The sequence below is a fragment of the Juglans microcarpa x Juglans regia genome, chromosome 8S (genome assembly GCF_004785595.1).
Source record: "Juglans microcarpa x Juglans regia isolate MS1-56 chromosome 8S, Jm3101_v1.0, whole genome shotgun sequence".
NCBI classification, from domain to species: domain Eukaryota; kingdom Viridiplantae; phylum Streptophyta; class Magnoliopsida; order Fagales; family Juglandaceae; genus Juglans; species Juglans microcarpa x Juglans regia.
The window spans coordinates 15362770-15380741 of NC_054609.1; the positions used below are offsets into that span (position 1 = coordinate 15362770).

A 17972-nucleotide genomic window follows, 5' to 3' on the forward strand; every position below is an offset into this window, starting at 1 on the left:
AATTATATTTTCCAAACTATTATTGGAAATTGATAAATAGTCCACATACCATATCCATATGTGACCATTTATAATAAATGGAAAATAATAAATAGCTACGTTATATAATCTTGGCGATCAAATGATCTTAAATTCCAAAAAATATTAAATTTATTTATTTATTAATTATTTTACACGTGTACAAATTTTCTACCATCACTTTCAATTTGGAAAGCACAAAAATATTGTGATTATAAAACGAAGTAGCTTCGAGAGGTAGCTAGAGAAAGCTCCTCCTTGTGATCCCAATTAATTATTAGGGCAATATCATAATATATAGGAAAAAAGAAAAAAAAAAGGTGTTTTCCTCTTATTATCTTAATTTGGATAAACATTAGATATCCACCTAATTAACCTAAACTGGTTTTAAGGATTCAATATATAATTGATGAAAATATGCTCAAAGTTATCATTTTAAGTTGAATAAAAACAAGTAAGGCTTTGAAAAAGTGAATCTTATGTCATTGTCAGTTTGATGAAAATGGCAAAAAAAAAAAGAAAAAAAAGTCCTTGTCATTCATTTGGAAGGATTCATGTTTCCTGATAGAAACTTGCTAGATGCAATAAATCCAACAATTGTCAACAATAAAATAACATTAATTATAACTTGTTTTTATCGAATCATAATTCTTCACAACGATATTTATCAAAGTCAATCTATAAATTAATGTGATTTGATGTGATATGCTAAATTATAAAATTAGTATTATATTAAGTTGTATCAGTTTATAAATTCATTTTTGTGAGATCTCTTTCTAACTGTAGCACTTTTCGTATAGATATAAGAAGTAAACCTTACTGTATTTAATACTGTGATATCTATATACAAATTGTATTTATTCTTGAAATTATAGAAATCACAATGGTCATAAAATCTTTCGGGATATGAAACTTATTTATTTATTTATTTATTTATCACAACAATAAAATTTGACCAAATTCTCGTAGGGATCGTTAGTGCATCCCTATTATTGCCGTGACAAAAAAGAAAAAATTCCTAAAACTTTGATTCCTACTACATGAGCAATATGGATGAAAGAAGGTAAAGTTCAAGAGTATATATGCACCTTGGCCTTGCTATTTGCAAAGATTGATCTATTGGGTTCTTCCTATTAAACTTAGCATTTAAAACTTGGTCATGGTATTTGAATTCTCTGAACTTTTTCCTATGACATATATACTCTATGCTTGTTTATGAAATTAAGAAAATCTTAGTTCTTTGAATCACCTTGAAAACAAAGTTCCATCTATTGGTGTAAAAGACATTTTAATTGTGAAATTGAATATTTGCTCTTTTTAAGTGAAATGATTATAAACAAAAAGCAAAGAGGAAACTTCACTTTACACTCATGTCTCGTGTGGGTGTTGAAATTAGATAAGATAAGAAATCTGTAAATAATAATGAAATAATTTGTAAATAGTTGTAAAATGATTTGAGTTAAAATATTCTACGAGGTTTAAGAAAATGAGAGAGAAAAAATTAAATAAAAATATTATAAAGTTAACATATTGTTAGAATATAATTTTTTAATATAATTTTTATCTTGAAATTTGAAAAAAGTTGAATTATTTTTTGCCTTTTGTTTGAAAAAATTGTAATGATTAAATGAAAAAATTAATATTGAAATTGAAAAGTACTTGTGTCAAAGTAATGTGTCAAAGTGATGTTTGGATGTTGAGATTAGAAGAAATAAGATATGTTGAGATGAGACCATCTCAACATCCAAAAGGGGCCTCAATTAGCCCAATTTATTAATTTTTTTCATTAAATTATCAAAATTTTTAAGTCATTTTAAAATTTTGATACTCTTCACATAAATAATATTAAATACAGTATTAGGATGTGCAACCTTCACTTATTCTTTTAAAAAAAGTAGAATCCACTATAAAAAAAAATAATTTTTTGTATATAAATTTTAGATTAATATATGTGAGATTTACACACTTAAAATTATATAGATCAATTCAAATTTCACTTTTCACCCTTTGATTAAGAGAACCACTAAGATTGTGAAAAAATAACAGCAATTGGTAGTAATTTGAGAAATTGACAAGAAGAAATCAGGTTTGTCGTGTAGATGGTAAAGATTGATACAAGCGCTTTAATTTGCATAGAACAATAAGCTTCTGTTTGGACATTGTATGGTAGGACAGATTTTCATCTCCTAAAAATATATTTTATTTAACAATTTATATTAGTTTACGCCATTTTAAATTTAATTAACAAAAGGAGGGTGCTAGTGCTACAGAGACATTTTGTGCATTTCTCTCTTGTTTTTATATATATATATAAAAAGGAAATGCACAGAAATGCACATCGGTAGATATTATCGGGTCATTACTTTCGGTCTGATTATCGGTTTTTGTTAACATTTTTCTTGACAAAAACCTCTCTCAAAAGTTCACTTATACTGTTTTACAAACTCCATCCAAAACCAATCTATTTTCCCCGTTCTCACAATATCTCAGGACAGGTTTGAAGGGTGAGATGAGAATTTTATGTTTTATTTTATGTTTAAAATATTATGTTTTAATATTATTATTATTTTGAGATTTAAAAAAGATGTATTGAGATTTGAAAAAATTGAATTGTTTATTATATTTTGTATAAAGATTTGAAAAATGTGTAATGATGAGATGAAATAAAAATTTTGTGTTTTGTCTTGTGCCCCAAACCTACCCTAAACATATCTAAAGAATTTTTAGTTTGAACAGCGAGATAAGATGATCTTAAATAAAAATAAAAATTTAAATAAAATATTATTAAAATATTATTTTTTAATATTGTTATTATTTTAAAATTTAAAAAAATTTAATTAAAATTTAAAAATATTAAATTATTTATTAGATTTTATATAAAAATTTTAAAAAATTATAATAATGAGATGAATTAAGAGAATTTATTAATCGAAATTAACGTTAAAAATTTTTCAGACATTTGCCATATAATGACAAAATCCAAGGTTTGCTCGAAATAGCAAATGTTAAGTTGTAAAGAATGATAATGCCCAAGCTGCTATTTAATATTCCAATTTTGTGCAGATCACCCACCAAAGTTTCCAACTCTTGTCACCCACACTTTGGAGTTAGAGACAGGGAGACAGGGAGAGAGAGAGAGAGAGAGAGGGAGAGAGGGAGCCAGTTGGTTGTGTTTGCCACCAGTTTACCTTTTCCTGGGACCGTGAAATCCTTCAGCCTCGAAACTCAAGTGAGTCATTCTTTTCTACGAGGTCCTACTCTCTCCCACTTGCCGGTCTTTGCTGTCTCAGCCTGTGTTACCTTACCTGCCCCCTTTTCAAACTTCCGCAAGAGACGCTTCTCTCTTTTCTATGTGCTCTTCTTTTCTATATCCGAGTAAGATGTAGTTTTCTCAATCTGGGTATTCTCCTTTTCTTATTGTTCCTGCTTCTCGCGGGTCATGATACATCAAAGTTCTGATTTTGGTGTAGGTTGTGTTCTCTTCGTTCTTTGCTTTATACTTGTTTATGCTTTGTCTTTAAGACGCGTTCTTTCCCGTTCTTCGAGAAGGAGGGTGTTAGCTTTCAATTCAAGCATCTGGGATTGTGCAAGCTTTTCTGGATATTGCCTATGATCTTTGTTTCGGATTTTGGATTTGAGAGCTTGGTTTGGGGTCACTTGTGGAGTGCAAGGGATGTCGGACAAAAGAGGCCTTTTGAATTAGTTTGAACTCTACTTTTGCGGTGGAATAGTGACTATCATTTCATGCTTTCCCCAAGACAATGGAGAGGTTTATGGCCAGATTTTCACTTCTTTAGCAAATAAAACCTTAGCTTTGTGAAATAATATGAAGAATCTTCTTAAGAAGCTTCATATCGTGTCCAATCAATCGGAAGATGCAGAAGGGTCTACTTCATCCAAGGTGAACACATCTAATGAAGGGTCGTCCCCTGATAGGATTGTGCACTCTCGGTTCCATCATAATTCTGAGAATAGACCCCTTTTGGGGCTCTCGGGTTGGTTGAATTCAGTTGCTAATAAAGGTAGCCCCAGTCATCCGTCTTCTTCGAATGTGACCGGGGGAGAAGAAACAGAACCCTCTGATTTGGCTGGTACTGGTAATTTAGATGTTATGGATGCAGCTAGGCGTGATTCAGTTTCTAGCAACTCGAGGGATCCTGATATAGAGGAGGAGTATCAGATACAACTGGCTTTGGAGTTGAGTGCCAGGGAGGATCCCGAGGCAGTTCAGATCGAGGCTGTAAAGCAGATCAGTTTGGGCTCTTGTGCTCTTGATAATACTCCGGCTGAAGTTGTTGCCTATCGATACTGGGTAAGTTTCGCCCTTTCTTTTGCTTCCTAATTTCAGTTTCGTTGACTTGCTAGCTGTCTTTCGTACAATCACAATCGTTATAAGAACTCGTAGTGTATAAAATGATATGTTACCAAAACATATTTATGGCTAAAGCAAGTTTAATTCTGCTCCTGTTCGTAGATGCAGATGATGCTTCTATTAAGTTGAAAAATGCTTTTTGATGAACTGAATGGTTTAAGCATGCGAGTTAAAGAGTTGTGCAGGGAAATGGGGAAAAAATTTGGGAAAACGTCATTGTCACCCTCGTAGCTCCTGTGATCCTTGTACTTTAATCCTATTAATGTAATGAAAGTGACACTTCAACTGGATTAATGTTAGTCGCATTCCCATATGTAAGCAATGTTGTTGAGAGTCACGGTCAAAGCTGTTTTGCAGTGATAGTGTGTTAGCGAAGGCAGGACCAGCAGAACTAGTTATCTCCAATTTAGAGTAATTCGACTAATTATTTAGCTGTATGTATGGGATATTCTTGTCCTTCTCGGTAAAGTTTCAGAATTTAAGACCTAATATCTGTGGCATAGTCTTGTCTACTAGTATATCTTCTTTTCTAGTTCACTTTTTTTGTTTTTCGGTTTTTTTGTTTTGTAATTCAGGCTTCACATTTTTGTTCCAAGGTTTCTGTCATGCCAATGCAATGCATATGACAATAAATGAATCAGGAAATCTATGTCACACTCCTATTTCTTTAATAAATTATCCATTGTTACTGGAGATCAACAAGACGTTAGTCCTGCATCTTGCTTTTGTTGTAAAATTGAAAAAAAAAGATGGTTCTATTGAGGGTTCACCAACTTGTGTTGGTCATATCTCAGCATACTTGCTGGACCATGTCTCAGCATAAAAGGGCAAGTAAATCTCTTGAAATCTATTTTTATTTGATTTGATAAGTTACTATTATATTTCCTGAGTGCTTGATTTATCTATTTGTGGATAAACTGGAAACTAAATAACTATATAGGATTATTCTTTTCTTATATCTGTAAAAACCTTCATTTTCTCATATCTGAACGTGTATAGTCTTTTCTAACCTATCTCATATCGTAGATTTATTCATGCTTCGCAGAATTACAATTCTCTTAGCTATGATGACAAGATCTCAGATGGCTTCTATGACCTGTATGGAGTTATGACTGAGTCAACCTCAGAAAGAATGCCTTCCCTTGTCGATCTACAGGGAACACCAGTGTCAGACAGAGTCACCTGGGAAGCAGTTTTGGTCAATAGGGCCGCTGACGCTAATTTGTTGAAACTTGAGCAGAGAGCTCTAGAGCTAGCTGTTAAATCAAGGTCCAATTCTCTCGTTTTCGTAGGTAGTAATTTGGTGCGAACGCTTGCTATTTTAGTTGCTGACTATATGGGTGGACCAGTTGGGGATCCTGACAACATGTTGAGAGCATGGCGAAGTCTCAGTTACAGTTTGAAAGCAACCCTTGGTAGCATGGTTTTGCCACTGGGTTCTTTGACAATAGGATTGGCTCGTCACCGTGCATTGTTGTTTAAGGTGCATCCCTGGCTTTTTTTAACCCTAATATTCATTCAGCATAATTCTAAGATAATTCTAAGACCCTGACAACTATCTGTGCTTGCTTCTTAGAATTATTTTATTTTTCTAAGATTATTTTAAGCTATGTGAATATGCATTTGCATACTATGCAATATGCCTCGTTTTTGTAAAATTTGATGCTTGTTACAACAGGCACTATCTCCCATTTTAGGCTTGTACGGAGCTTTGCAATTATACCACCTTCATACAACTTATGGAACATCTTATCTGAGTTATTGATGCATTTAATAGCTCACTCTTCTGCCTCCTGTTCTTATAACACGTTATTAGCTATCCTGGACTATGATTTACTTCTTGCTCCATGTTGTAAACACTCTTCTTGAGCTAGGTTTTGCATCAGACGTAAGATAACTTTGAATGACTATATTACCGGTCGACAAGTTTGGGCCTGCTTTTGCGAAGTCAACTTATGTTGAGAAATGTAGATCAGATCAAACTCCTCCAATAACCACATTGTTTTAGGAATTGTGCATTAACTCATCTGATAGGATGTCAGTCTGTCCTCCAAAGTTGGAGCAGGATGGGGCCCATGGTCTTTAGCTCCAAATATTCAGAATGCTCAAGTGTGTCCATTGCGAGTTTTTTCTGTTTGCGTCCTCTGGTTGAATTCGTATGAAATCTTAATTTCTTTGACACTGTGCTTGCCTGGTTTATGTATTGAAGAGCCTCTATCAAAATCTCAGTCAGCTCTGTTTAGGTGGTCACAAGAAAAGCAATATTGTTCAATGTATTTCGGTCTGTTTTCTATATAATTTGTTATTCTTGTTTTAATCTTCTTTTTAAATGGGGCAAGATCGGTAGAAAGGCAGCCTAGCCTAAGCCCTCTTTATGTCTGTGGAAGATAATATGGTACATTCTGTGCTGGTTCCAGGGTGAGACTCATGAAAGCTCCCACTAACATTTGGACCTTTTCCATATAAAATATTATTTATAGCTCTCAGCCCCCCTACCTGGTCCGTCATTTCTATGCCGGATGCATGGAAGGCATAAAAATTGTCTTGGGTAGTTTTTGTTCTCAGTTCTAGTTGAAATTTAAATCACTTCTACCAGAAGGTAAGGTGAATAGTTTGATGACAGAATTAGGATTGGTGCCCTTTTATGATTTCTGATATGTTAAGAGTTTGTTTGGCCTAATATTTATTACCATGATGTTGAAGGGTTGTTCCTCTGTGTACTAACAGTTATCAACAACTGCATTATGACAAGTACTGTGATTATCCTGCTATAAAGGCATCTGTATATTTGTTAGAAGCTGTTCTGTCTCCTGTGAGTCAGCTGTCTTCATTAGATTTTATTTCTTTTTATATTGTTTTGATAGCTTTATAGATAAAAAAACTTTTGTCATTATCCTTCGGTCATTTGATCATCTTGTGTTATATGACCCTGTCCTTGACTAGTTTTGATAGTGAGATGAGATGAGATGAGATGGTTTTAGATGAGTTGAATAAAATATTGTTAGAATATTTTTTAATATTATTATTGTTTTGGGATTTGAAAAAGTTGAATTGTTTATTATATTTTGTAAGGAAATTTGGGAAGTTGTAATGATGAGATGTGATGAGATGAGATGAGATGGGTTGAGAGTGTTTCTGTATCCAAACGAGGCCTAACTTTTAGTTTCCCTTCTTGTACAGAATCATGGTCATCACTAGTAGCTCTCATCTTCAGACTTTTCTGTGGTTATGTAGGTTTTGGCTGATAGTGTGGGCTTCCCATGCCGGTTGGTGAAAGGACAGCAATACACGGGTTCTGACAATGTGGCAATGAACTTTGTGAAGATTGATGATGGAAGGTAACTGTTGTTATTAGTTTATTTTTGTGGTGGATTCAAGTCAGTTGGATTATTCAGGATTTTGTTATCTATTTTCTGTTTGCTGAAACATGATTTCGCTATGCATATGAGTTGCTCTATTGTTTCTTTCTCACTCATGGTCTTAGTAAGGCATTGATGATTTTATATAATAGTTAGAAGATAATTCCGTGCCCATTGGTGTTTTAAGATGTCATTTACGTCTGTTTAGTTGCATTTTTTTTCTTTTAATGTCAATTGCTGCTGCAAATGATCTCAGAGCAGGAAATTCCCTCATTTAGGCTCTATGATTTTTTTTCCTTACATTTGTATTTGCAAAGCCATTAACGTTTCTGAGACATTGATAATGTGAAATACAGGGAGTATATTGTTGATCTAATGTCAGATCCTGGTACACTTATTCCATCTGATGCAGCTGGGTCGCATATAGAATATGATGGATCTTTCTATTCTGCAAGTCCCTTGTCTAGAGATGTTGACTCCTCTTATGTGGCCTCTTCAAGCAGTGGGGTTGGAAGTTCATTTGAGGAACATTCAGACTTTGGGATATTGGACAAGAGGTCTAGGCTCAGCAATTCAGTTGCTTTAGGAAAAGAATCTGATGACAAAGGTGATTTCACTACTTCTGCAAGCATAATCAGGCTAACTCAAAGTGAGGAAGAGCACAGGTCATCCTCAGATGATTTTGGATCTCCCTCCAATGTAGATAAGGTGCCAGTGCAGGAGAATCCTGGCAGACCTAGTCATCCTTACATGCATGCAAGATCTCCTTCTTGGACTGAAGGGGTTAGCTTCCCTGCCGTCCGTAGAATGAAAGTTAAAGATGTTTCAAAATACATGATTGATGCTGCCAAAGAGAATCCACAATTAGCTCAGAAACTTCATGATGTGCTGCTTGAGAGTGGTGTTGTTGCTCCACCAAACTTGTTCACTGAAATTTATCCTGAGCAGTTGGATGTGTTGGTAGTTGAGGCAAAGCCCCCAACTGAAGATAAGGATGAAAATAAGCTGGGGATTGGAACACAAGAGCTCAAAGGTCAAGATGATCATGGCCCCGCTCGCTTTTTGCCACCTTTACCTCCACAGAGAGTGCAATCTAAAGAAAATGTATCCTCTGGTCAACTGGAGCATCTTAAAGGTGTTGAGGATGATATAGGAGATGTAACTGGACAGCTTATCTCATCACAACCTGAAATATTGAATCCTGTGAAATTTACTAAGAGAGTGCCTGTTGCTGCAGCTGCTGCTGCAGCAGCAGCTGTTGTTGCATCTTCAATGGTAGTCGCTGCAGCAAAGTCGAGCACTGAATCCAATCTTGAACTTCCTGTAGCAGCTGCTGCCACTGCTACTGCTGCGGCTGTGGTAGCAACATCTGCAGCTGTCAGTAAGCAGTATGAGCAGGGTGCAAGAAGTGATGGAGATGCAGATGTAGCTTGTTATGATCCATGTGGTTGGGGTGACCATCATCATGATGCCTCTGGAGCCATTTTAGAAGGTGAGAGAATATCAGATAGATCGGCAGGTAATGAAAGCACAAAATCTGATGGCACACTTGATGAAGTTGCAGAATGTGAGATCCCATGGGAGGAAATCACCTTGGGTGAGCGTATCGGACTTGGTACTTACCTGTGCATTATGCCATCAAGTTCTTGTACTTTGTCCTAAAGAATAATAATATCATATGGTTTTCCACGTGTAATTTCATCCTTTTGGGCTAATCCTTTGTTCTGCAGGATCATATGGGGAGGTATATCGTGGAGACTGGCATGGAACTGTGAGTTTTCCATGCTGACCCTGAATGAATCTGGTGCATCTTTTATAATACTGGTGTCTACTATGGGTCTAATCCTTTCCTTTCACCTTGGTTTCAGACATGTGGGTTATAAAGCTTCAGTATGGAAATAGTTACCTTTTAAAAATATGGAATTGCCCAACATGCAAAATGTGGCCAAAAAGGCACCGTGAAAAGAATACTGTCACAGCACGTGATCAGAGAAAACAGTACTGTATACAATGTGAATGATGTAGACTTGTCTATTGATTTAGTGTTTAGGGTTCTATACGATCAACATAGGTGGGCTAAAGCCTCTACCTACTGAACTTGGCATTAAAGAACCGGATATAAAAATTGATGGCAGTACAGCTTAAATTCCATGAGTATTTATTTTTCAAAGTTAATAATCTAACCAAAACAGATTATTGCTGAAGATTGTAAACACATTCTTTGATATTTATCAAAGAATAAGGGTCATTGTTTCTTTCAGATGTTAGGTAAAGCCTACAATGACAGGCATGGTTTTGTAGGAGGAGATGAAAAGTTCCACAGGTTATTGAATGATGCCCATATAGGTCAAGTTTCAGCGTATATGATACACTGAGCTTTACTTATTTTATTTTCTTCCATTGTGTTTATTTATCTGAATTAAGTCTTTGGAAGCTCTCTCTGTGATCTATTCATTTGAGGTGTTCTTTTTCCCTTTGTATGTATTTGAAGTCCAAAGCATCATCCCCATCTTCCTATTCCAGAGTGCATATTGTTTTTGAAAAGATAAGTTTTATTGATGATCAAGAAATAGGAACAAGGCTATATTGATGTACATAGGGAGTATATATCAGACAACGAATGAGAGAGAGAAAAAAAACATCAGAAAATCAGCTAAAGCTAGAAAATCATAGGTGGGTTGCCATTCAATGGCAAAGTGTATTGAAAAAGAAAACCCCAAGGTTTTCTGCAGTCCTTGTACTATCTTCAAAGCTATGGTCATTTATTTCCCTCCATATGCACCACATCAACCAAATCAGGATCATTTTCCGCAAGGTGTCACTGTGAAGACTATCATTCTGCCCTGTCATAGCTATATATTATAACCTTATTATCTGCTTTGTTTTGGGATGTTACTTCAGTTGTATAGGTTGGAATAGAAACATCAATTGTCCAGCCCTATGTCACTGTTTTCTGTTTGTTTTGAGATTTCTTGCTTGCATTTGTGCCAAATTCATGTTTTGGGAAACTCGATGTTTGGATCCTATTGTCAGTGTTTGGTTTTATAGGAAGTGGCTGTGAAGAGGTTCCTAGACCAGGATATTTATGGTCAATCACTTGAGGAATTCAAAAGTGAGGTACAATCTGCTTTTCCCTTTTAAATATTTCTTTGCATTTACAGTTTTTTGGGTTCTTAGCTCCTGTTTCACAAGAAAATAAGACCTAGTTTCATTTGTTTTAAATGCTTTGTGTTTGCACCTTAATTGATATGATTTTTCTGCTTAATATTGCTAGCAAGATGACTTCAAGAAATTGATCTCCTGGTTTACATCTGATTTACTGCCATTCTTGACCCCCCTCACATTAACTGTGGCGAATATATTATTCTTTGCTGATTGACACATAGGAGATGAAGTTATAGTGCAATACAGAATTGGAGTTATTTCTTTGGTCTCTTCAGTTAAAAGCCTGCTTGTGCTGTCAAAACTTTCCATGCCCTCATTGCCTTATTTTATTTGAGCGTATGATTGAATCATAAAAATAAGGGATGAGATGCATGGACACATTTGTTTGGATTTTGATCAGGATTTTGGAAAGTCTACCTGTGATTTCTTCCTCTCAACTTAGACTTTTGCTAGCTGTCATTGTTATCTCTAAGTCTCTGGAGATTTTTGTTGAAACCGTTTGTTCTACTTGTGGTTTGAATTTCAAGGTGCTGTTAATGAAAAGACTAAGGCATCCCAATGTTGTGCTCTTCATGGGAGCTGTGACACGTCCCCCAAATCTTTCAATTGTCACCGAATTTCTTCCCAGGTATGCAAATGCTCTTGTTCTGACCATATTTATGGAAGACAACGTGTTCCATATTTAAACTTATGAACAAAAGCCCTTATTAGTAATGTGACTTATCAGTATGCTCTACCTGCATAGTAGACGAATATTCCTTTTTCTTCTCAGGCATTGATTTACTTGAAAGTAACACAGCACCCACTAGTACACACGTGCGAACACGCACACGGACGCATAACCAATGAAATGGCTTCAAAAGAGGCTCTTGAATGGTAGGGCTTTTGGAAACTAGAAGAAAATACTTTCATGAAAACAGATCTAAGAAAGTAGTTTCTATTAATGGAAAATTTTCCTGAGAAGTATATATGTTGCTGTTTCAAGTTTGGTTTATCACAGTAGACAAATAAACAATCATCTATGCTTTGGAAAAAGAAATATTGATGAACAGAGATACCTACACAGAATGTGGCAGGAAAATCCCATAAAGAATACTTCCTACGGCAGAAAGAACACTCCCCCCTCATGGCTTTACCCTTAGGAACTCTAGAAAATCAACATGGCTTACCAAATTAGTCAATAACTTCTAAAATCGAATTAGAGCTAAGAACTTGCTCTGCCAGTATGATACTATTTGATTATGACTTGACAATTTAATTCTTGTATCTTATTATTTATGCCAATTGGTATGCTAAAGAACTAGTTTTTTCCTCTCTTTTATTTTTATTTTATTTTTAATTTTAATTTTTGCAGAGGTAGTTTGTATAGGTTGATTCACCGGCCTAACAATCAATTAGATGAAAGAAGGCGCTTGAGGATGGCCCTTGATGCTGTATGATTCTGTCATTCTTGCTCTTTATTCCAGTTCCAGTCAGCTATTTGCTATAATCTGTAACTTTGCAGGAAATAATGTCTGTTTTGGATGATTGAAATTTCAGGCCCGTGGAATGAATTATTTGCACAACTGCTCTCCCATAATAGTGCACCGTGATTTGAAGTCTCCAAATTTACTAGTTGATAAGAATTGGGTTGTGAAGGTGGTGTCTTTTCTCTTTACTGAGCTTGCTCAATTTATTTCATTTATCTTCCATTCCTAATCCAGCATGACGTGAACTTTCCTGTGCGTTTAGGTGTGCGATTTTGGCTTATCACGAATAAAGAATAGCACATTTCTTTCTTCAAGGTCAACTGCAGGGACAGTAAGCCATTTACACTTCTCATCCTTTTTTTTTTCTTTTTCATTCTGTTTTTTTGGGTAATTCTTTTATGATGGATGGATGGATGCATCACATTCATGTCTCAGTGCTGGATATATTCTTCTAGTTTCTACACACCTTCGATATGTTTCCAGCAATGGTGACACACTCTGTTTTGTACTATACTATATTACATCATTTCTTGGATTTATTGTGAACTATCTGTCCTTTTTGCGTCCGGTACACAGAAACTTAGTAGATCTTGTGGTGATTAAGAAAGAACAAAAGAAAAAATGAACATCTTTTTTTTTTTTTGATGTGGTGAATGCTCTGAACAAATATTGATCATTGCATTACAGCAAAGTCACATGTTCTCTCAACTTTCCTACAAGAGAACTCTACCGAGTGGACTTACTGTTTACAACAAATTATATTCACGAGTAAATGAAAAGGTTTATTTGCTTCTCCCCAAAGCTTTGAACAGCATATATACTAATGTTTTGAATACCGTACAGGACGCTGTACCGGTCAAGGCACTGGAACGAAATATTTCGGTACCGGTACCGTTTCGGGATAGTCGATATATGAATAAATTATATATATAAATATATATAAAAATTATATTCCAAAATAATAGTCTATATATAAATAAAGTATATATAAATACATATATATATATAAATTATAAATAGTCTAGTCTGAATTGGGGGTTAAAAAATAAGCTTGTAGTTTGAAAAAACGAAAAAAAAAAAAAAGGCCGAAATATCGGCCGGTACCGGCCGAAATATAGGCCGGTACAGGCCAAAATTTAGGCCGGAACGACTGGTACTGGCCGGTATTTTGGCCGGTATGGAACAGGTATAGTACCTGTACCGGCCGGACGGCCGAAACGAAAAATTTCGGCCGTACCGGCCGGTACGGTACGAAATTTAAAACACTGATATATACTCTAGGTGGCTGCATTTAGTGGTAGTTGATACTACCATATAATTTATATAATAATGTTAAAAAGTTTTTTTTTTTTTTTTTTTCCCCAAAGAAATGTTAAAGGGAAGGCACTGCAATAGGTGGTTGGTGATATTGCTCTGGAACTTGTGGTTTATCTCCATTAAATGAACTGACTTATCTGGGAAAATTGAAATATCGTGGTCATCTGTCATGCCTGTTGTGTATTAATGCATCTTGCAATATGCTTTGCTTTCTTGTCATTCTTGATAATTTACTTGTTTCTCTGTCTTGGATTGCAAGTATGCAACCCTTGAAACTGGTATTGATAAGTTAGTGTTTGTATTGCACTCCTTCAGGCTGAGTGGATGGCCCCAGAAGTGCTAAGAAATGAACCTGCAAATGAAAAGTAAGCCTTTTTCGATGCAGTATCTTGTTTCTCACCCTGGACGGATGCTTTTAATTACATCATGTAAACAATATGCAGGTGTGACATTTATAGCTTTGGGGTCATACTGTGGGAACTCTCTACGTTGCAACAACCATGGGGGGAATGAATCCAATGCAAGTTGTTGGTGCTGTTGGATTTCAACATCGGCGTCTTGACATTCCAGATGATATGGATCCAGCTGTTGCAGATATTATTCAAAAGTGCTGGCAGACGTAAGTGTTGTTTTTGTTATTTTCTTCCATCCAGTAACATGTTGACTGGAGTGCAGCCCAGGTTGTCACTTGAACCCTGTCAAAACCCTGGGAAACCCACCTTTATCTCTCTCTCTCTCTGAGAGGGAGGGCGAGCCATGTCAAGGCCATATACAAATTCTTCTAATGCCTAACATAATCAAGGTCATACAAATTCTTCAGAACACACTACCTTTTATGTTACATGGCGAATGATTGAATTTCAACTGTTATTCCCATGTTTACACTACAGTAACTTCTACCACTTCTCGCTGTATGGAGGAGCCCTACACGCCTTGAACATTCCCAATGTGATTCCATATAATCCCTGTTTGTACCACCTCTTGCTACCAATTAGTTAATGCTTATCTTCTTATCTTCTTTTCTACAAAAGAAATATCTTGTCCAATTCATTCTTACTTAGGATGGACTCGATTTCCCATGCATGACATGATCTCTGTGCTCTCTTTAAAAAAAAATTGATTATAACTGTTGCCCAAGCAGATAATGATAATGCCATTGAGAAAGATCATATAAAGTTGAATTCTCTTATGAATTAGTAGTGGTGGATGGGAATTCTATTTTTGTGTTTATCATGGTTGTTACGATGCATCGAGTATGCTCAAAATTCATTTCTGCATTCCTGACAAAAGATCCAATTTAACATTTTAGAGACCCAAAATTGAGACCCACGTTTGCTGAGATCATGGCTGCTTTGAAGCCGTTGCAGAAGCCAATAACCAGTTCTCAAGTTCCCAGGCCAAGCACATCCGCAGGCAGTTGCCGTCAGAAGCCTCTGCCATCACAAATTGCAGAAGAAGCAGGCTAGAAGAGCAAACTATACCATCATACTCTGTCACTGGACTGCAAAAATATGGGGTGAAGTTCTAGATTGCCTTGGACTAGTCTGAGAAAGTGACGGGGTGATTTCCCTACATTCAATCCAATTTGAGATTGTGATTCTTTTTTCTCAATGCCCTTTTTTCCCCATCACAGTGCAGCTATCCTCAAGGTTGTATATTTGTTTATACAAATCCATTGAAATTGTTGTAATCAATGTTTTGAAATTTTTTCTTTTTGTGGAGTTCTATCAAATGGTTGCGAAAGCTTTATAGGATGTCTGTGGAGTAGTGAACCATAGAAGGATGGAAACTGACATGTACAGGGTGATTTTGATGAATTATTCAAGTGGGAAGATGCTGAAACTTGCATATTTTAATCGAATCTTTCTGGTTCTTTCAGGATATGGAAAACTGAAATGATCATCTTTCATTTTACTAGCAAGCCCAATAGGTAATTATCCAATTCTTAGGCTTCGTTTGTTTTCATAACTCATCTCAATCTCATTTAATCATTAGAACATTTTAAAATTTTCATACAAAATAAAATAAACAATTCAATTTTTTCAAATTTAAAAACAAAAATAATATTAAACTAATAATATTTTATTCAATTTTTAATTTTAATTTCAATTCATCTCATCTCATTTGTAAAAATAAACGAGGTATTAGTTTGCATGTGGCTAATTTGACTATCTAATCAGGACATACTAATCTATTAATTCAAACAACAAACAACAGAATATAATAGATAGGAGGGAGTTCTCTCCTTCAAATCCCATTTATGTGTTTCCTTCTTCCTCACTGATTTCTCTAGAGTTACCAAAATCATCCGATTTGTTGCCCAGGAGAACAACCACCATGTCTGAACTCCTGCAACCATTTCTTCACATTTTCAAAGGTTGCTCTCCTGGTTATGTCATAGACTAGCAAGGCACCTGGTGCTGCTCCCCGTTAGTGTGAGTTGGAAATAGCTCTAAACCTGCAACAAGATTATATTCACATTGATGATCATAACAAATCTGAAATTTTCCTAAACATTATTGTGCCTCTATAAATATATTTACATATGAGCACTGTTACTCATCATCCCACACATCAGACACTAGATTTATTTTATTTTATTTTATTTATTCCTTCTAAACTAATTGAGTTATTCTACTCACCATCCATATACCAAACATTTGCTAAGGGAAAAAAAAATTAAAAAATTAAAAAATCACGTGTAGTGTGTGGTGTGGGAATCACTATTTTTAATCTCGTACCCTACCGGCCGGTATGGTTGATATTTACCGTATTGGCCCAGTGGCCGGTACAGGTATCATATATATTTTGTATTGACCTAAATACCGGCCGTACCGGACTATATTTCGGCTTGTACCGGCTGATATTTCGGCCTTTAATTTCTTTTTTCATTTTTTCAAATTACAAGCTTATTTTTTGACCCACAATTCAGACTAGGCTATTTATAATTTATATATATGTATTTATATATAATTTATTCATATATCGACTATCTTGAAACGGTATACGAAACGGTACCAATATCGAAATATTTCATTTCAGTACCTTGATTGGTATGACATCTGGTACGGTATTCAAAACATTGGTGAGAATGATGAGTATAATTTTTCTTTACATATATTATTGTTGGGTAAATGGGCTGAATGGGTGCCCAAAAAGGCCCGAAGCAAGAGGATTTCTCCTTCAAATGTATTATCTTTTGATAATCCTCTCCCCACTAGAATTATAAAGCAAATCCCACTTTTGAGAGCATAATTTCTTAGAAGAAAATGTGGCAAAATGAATGACATTTTTATGTCAGCAAAAGAAACAAAAATAAAAGTCAATTATAAAAAAAATAAAAAAAAAAATCTAAGAACTATTACAATTCCAATCTTCAAATAGATTAGAAGCACCTAAATGTACATCAAATCAAAATCCCTCGCGTAGAGGCTCTTTCATGTCTCCATACAGGTTTTCCCGGCAAAGTATTACGGCAAAATACGTATCTCTAAGGGTGTTGGTGTACAGGATGGAGGATAAATTAACATGAAACTTGTATAAATTAACTTACATACTATAATAAAAGATGAGTTATAAAAATTTACCTGTTAATTTTTATCGAGAACAAATTTTTAAAATAATTACAAAAATCGATAATAGATGAATATTATTCCATGAAAGAATATCATAAGAAATCTAAAGAGGGTGATAAGTTGTGCTTTTTAAATTTTTATTTTTACATGTATATGACAAATTATATATTTTCTCTACGAAACAAAAAGGTCCATTAAATTAGATAATTTTATTGATATGTAACTTTCATATATAGTTATTATATTACGATTTATTGTGGAACTAAATATAAGATTTATTTCTTTTTATTTTACATAAACATTATAAATTATAAAAATTAGCCCCTCCACATAAAAATATCTGGTTCCGCCATTGTTTTTTTATCGATGGTGAATAAGAGGATGATGAATCACCAAATATCAAAATCTCATCACGGTCTGACACGTTTTAGTACGCCTAGTCAGGTGCTTTCACTACTATTACGGTGGTTTATCTTCCTTTTCTTCTTTATTTTTAACAAGTAATTTGATGACTAACATATGTGCTTTTAAGTAGACACGATATACTACTTGTGCAATGGACATGCACATGTTTTCGTTAGAACCTGTATATATATATAATATGAGAAATTCTATTTATAGTCTCTAAATGGAGATTGTACGTAGTATTACTCATAATATATATATATATATACTATAAAAAAACTGCTTATTTGTG

At 34.8% G+C, this 17972-nt stretch overlaps 1 protein-coding gene across 1 annotated transcript; it reads left to right on the forward strand.

The window, feature by feature from the left end:
* The first annotated feature begins 3080 nt into the window (after window positions 1-3080).
* Window positions 3081-15559, forward strand: LOC121244337 (probable serine/threonine-protein kinase SIS8). The gene is given in 14 exon segments (XM_041142369.1): window positions 3081-4330; window positions 5436-5873; window positions 7625-7728; window positions 8106-9364; window positions 9480-9520; window positions 10798-10866; window positions 11442-11542; window positions 12269-12347; window positions 12454-12552; window positions 12646-12714; window positions 14016-14065; window positions 14144-14205; window positions 14208-14319; window positions 15010-15559. Coding segments are annotated over 14 exon segments (3126 nt in total). The 5' UTR covers window positions 3081-3844; the 3' UTR covers window positions 15167-15559.
* The last annotated feature ends 2413 nt before the right edge of the window (window positions 15560-17972 follow it).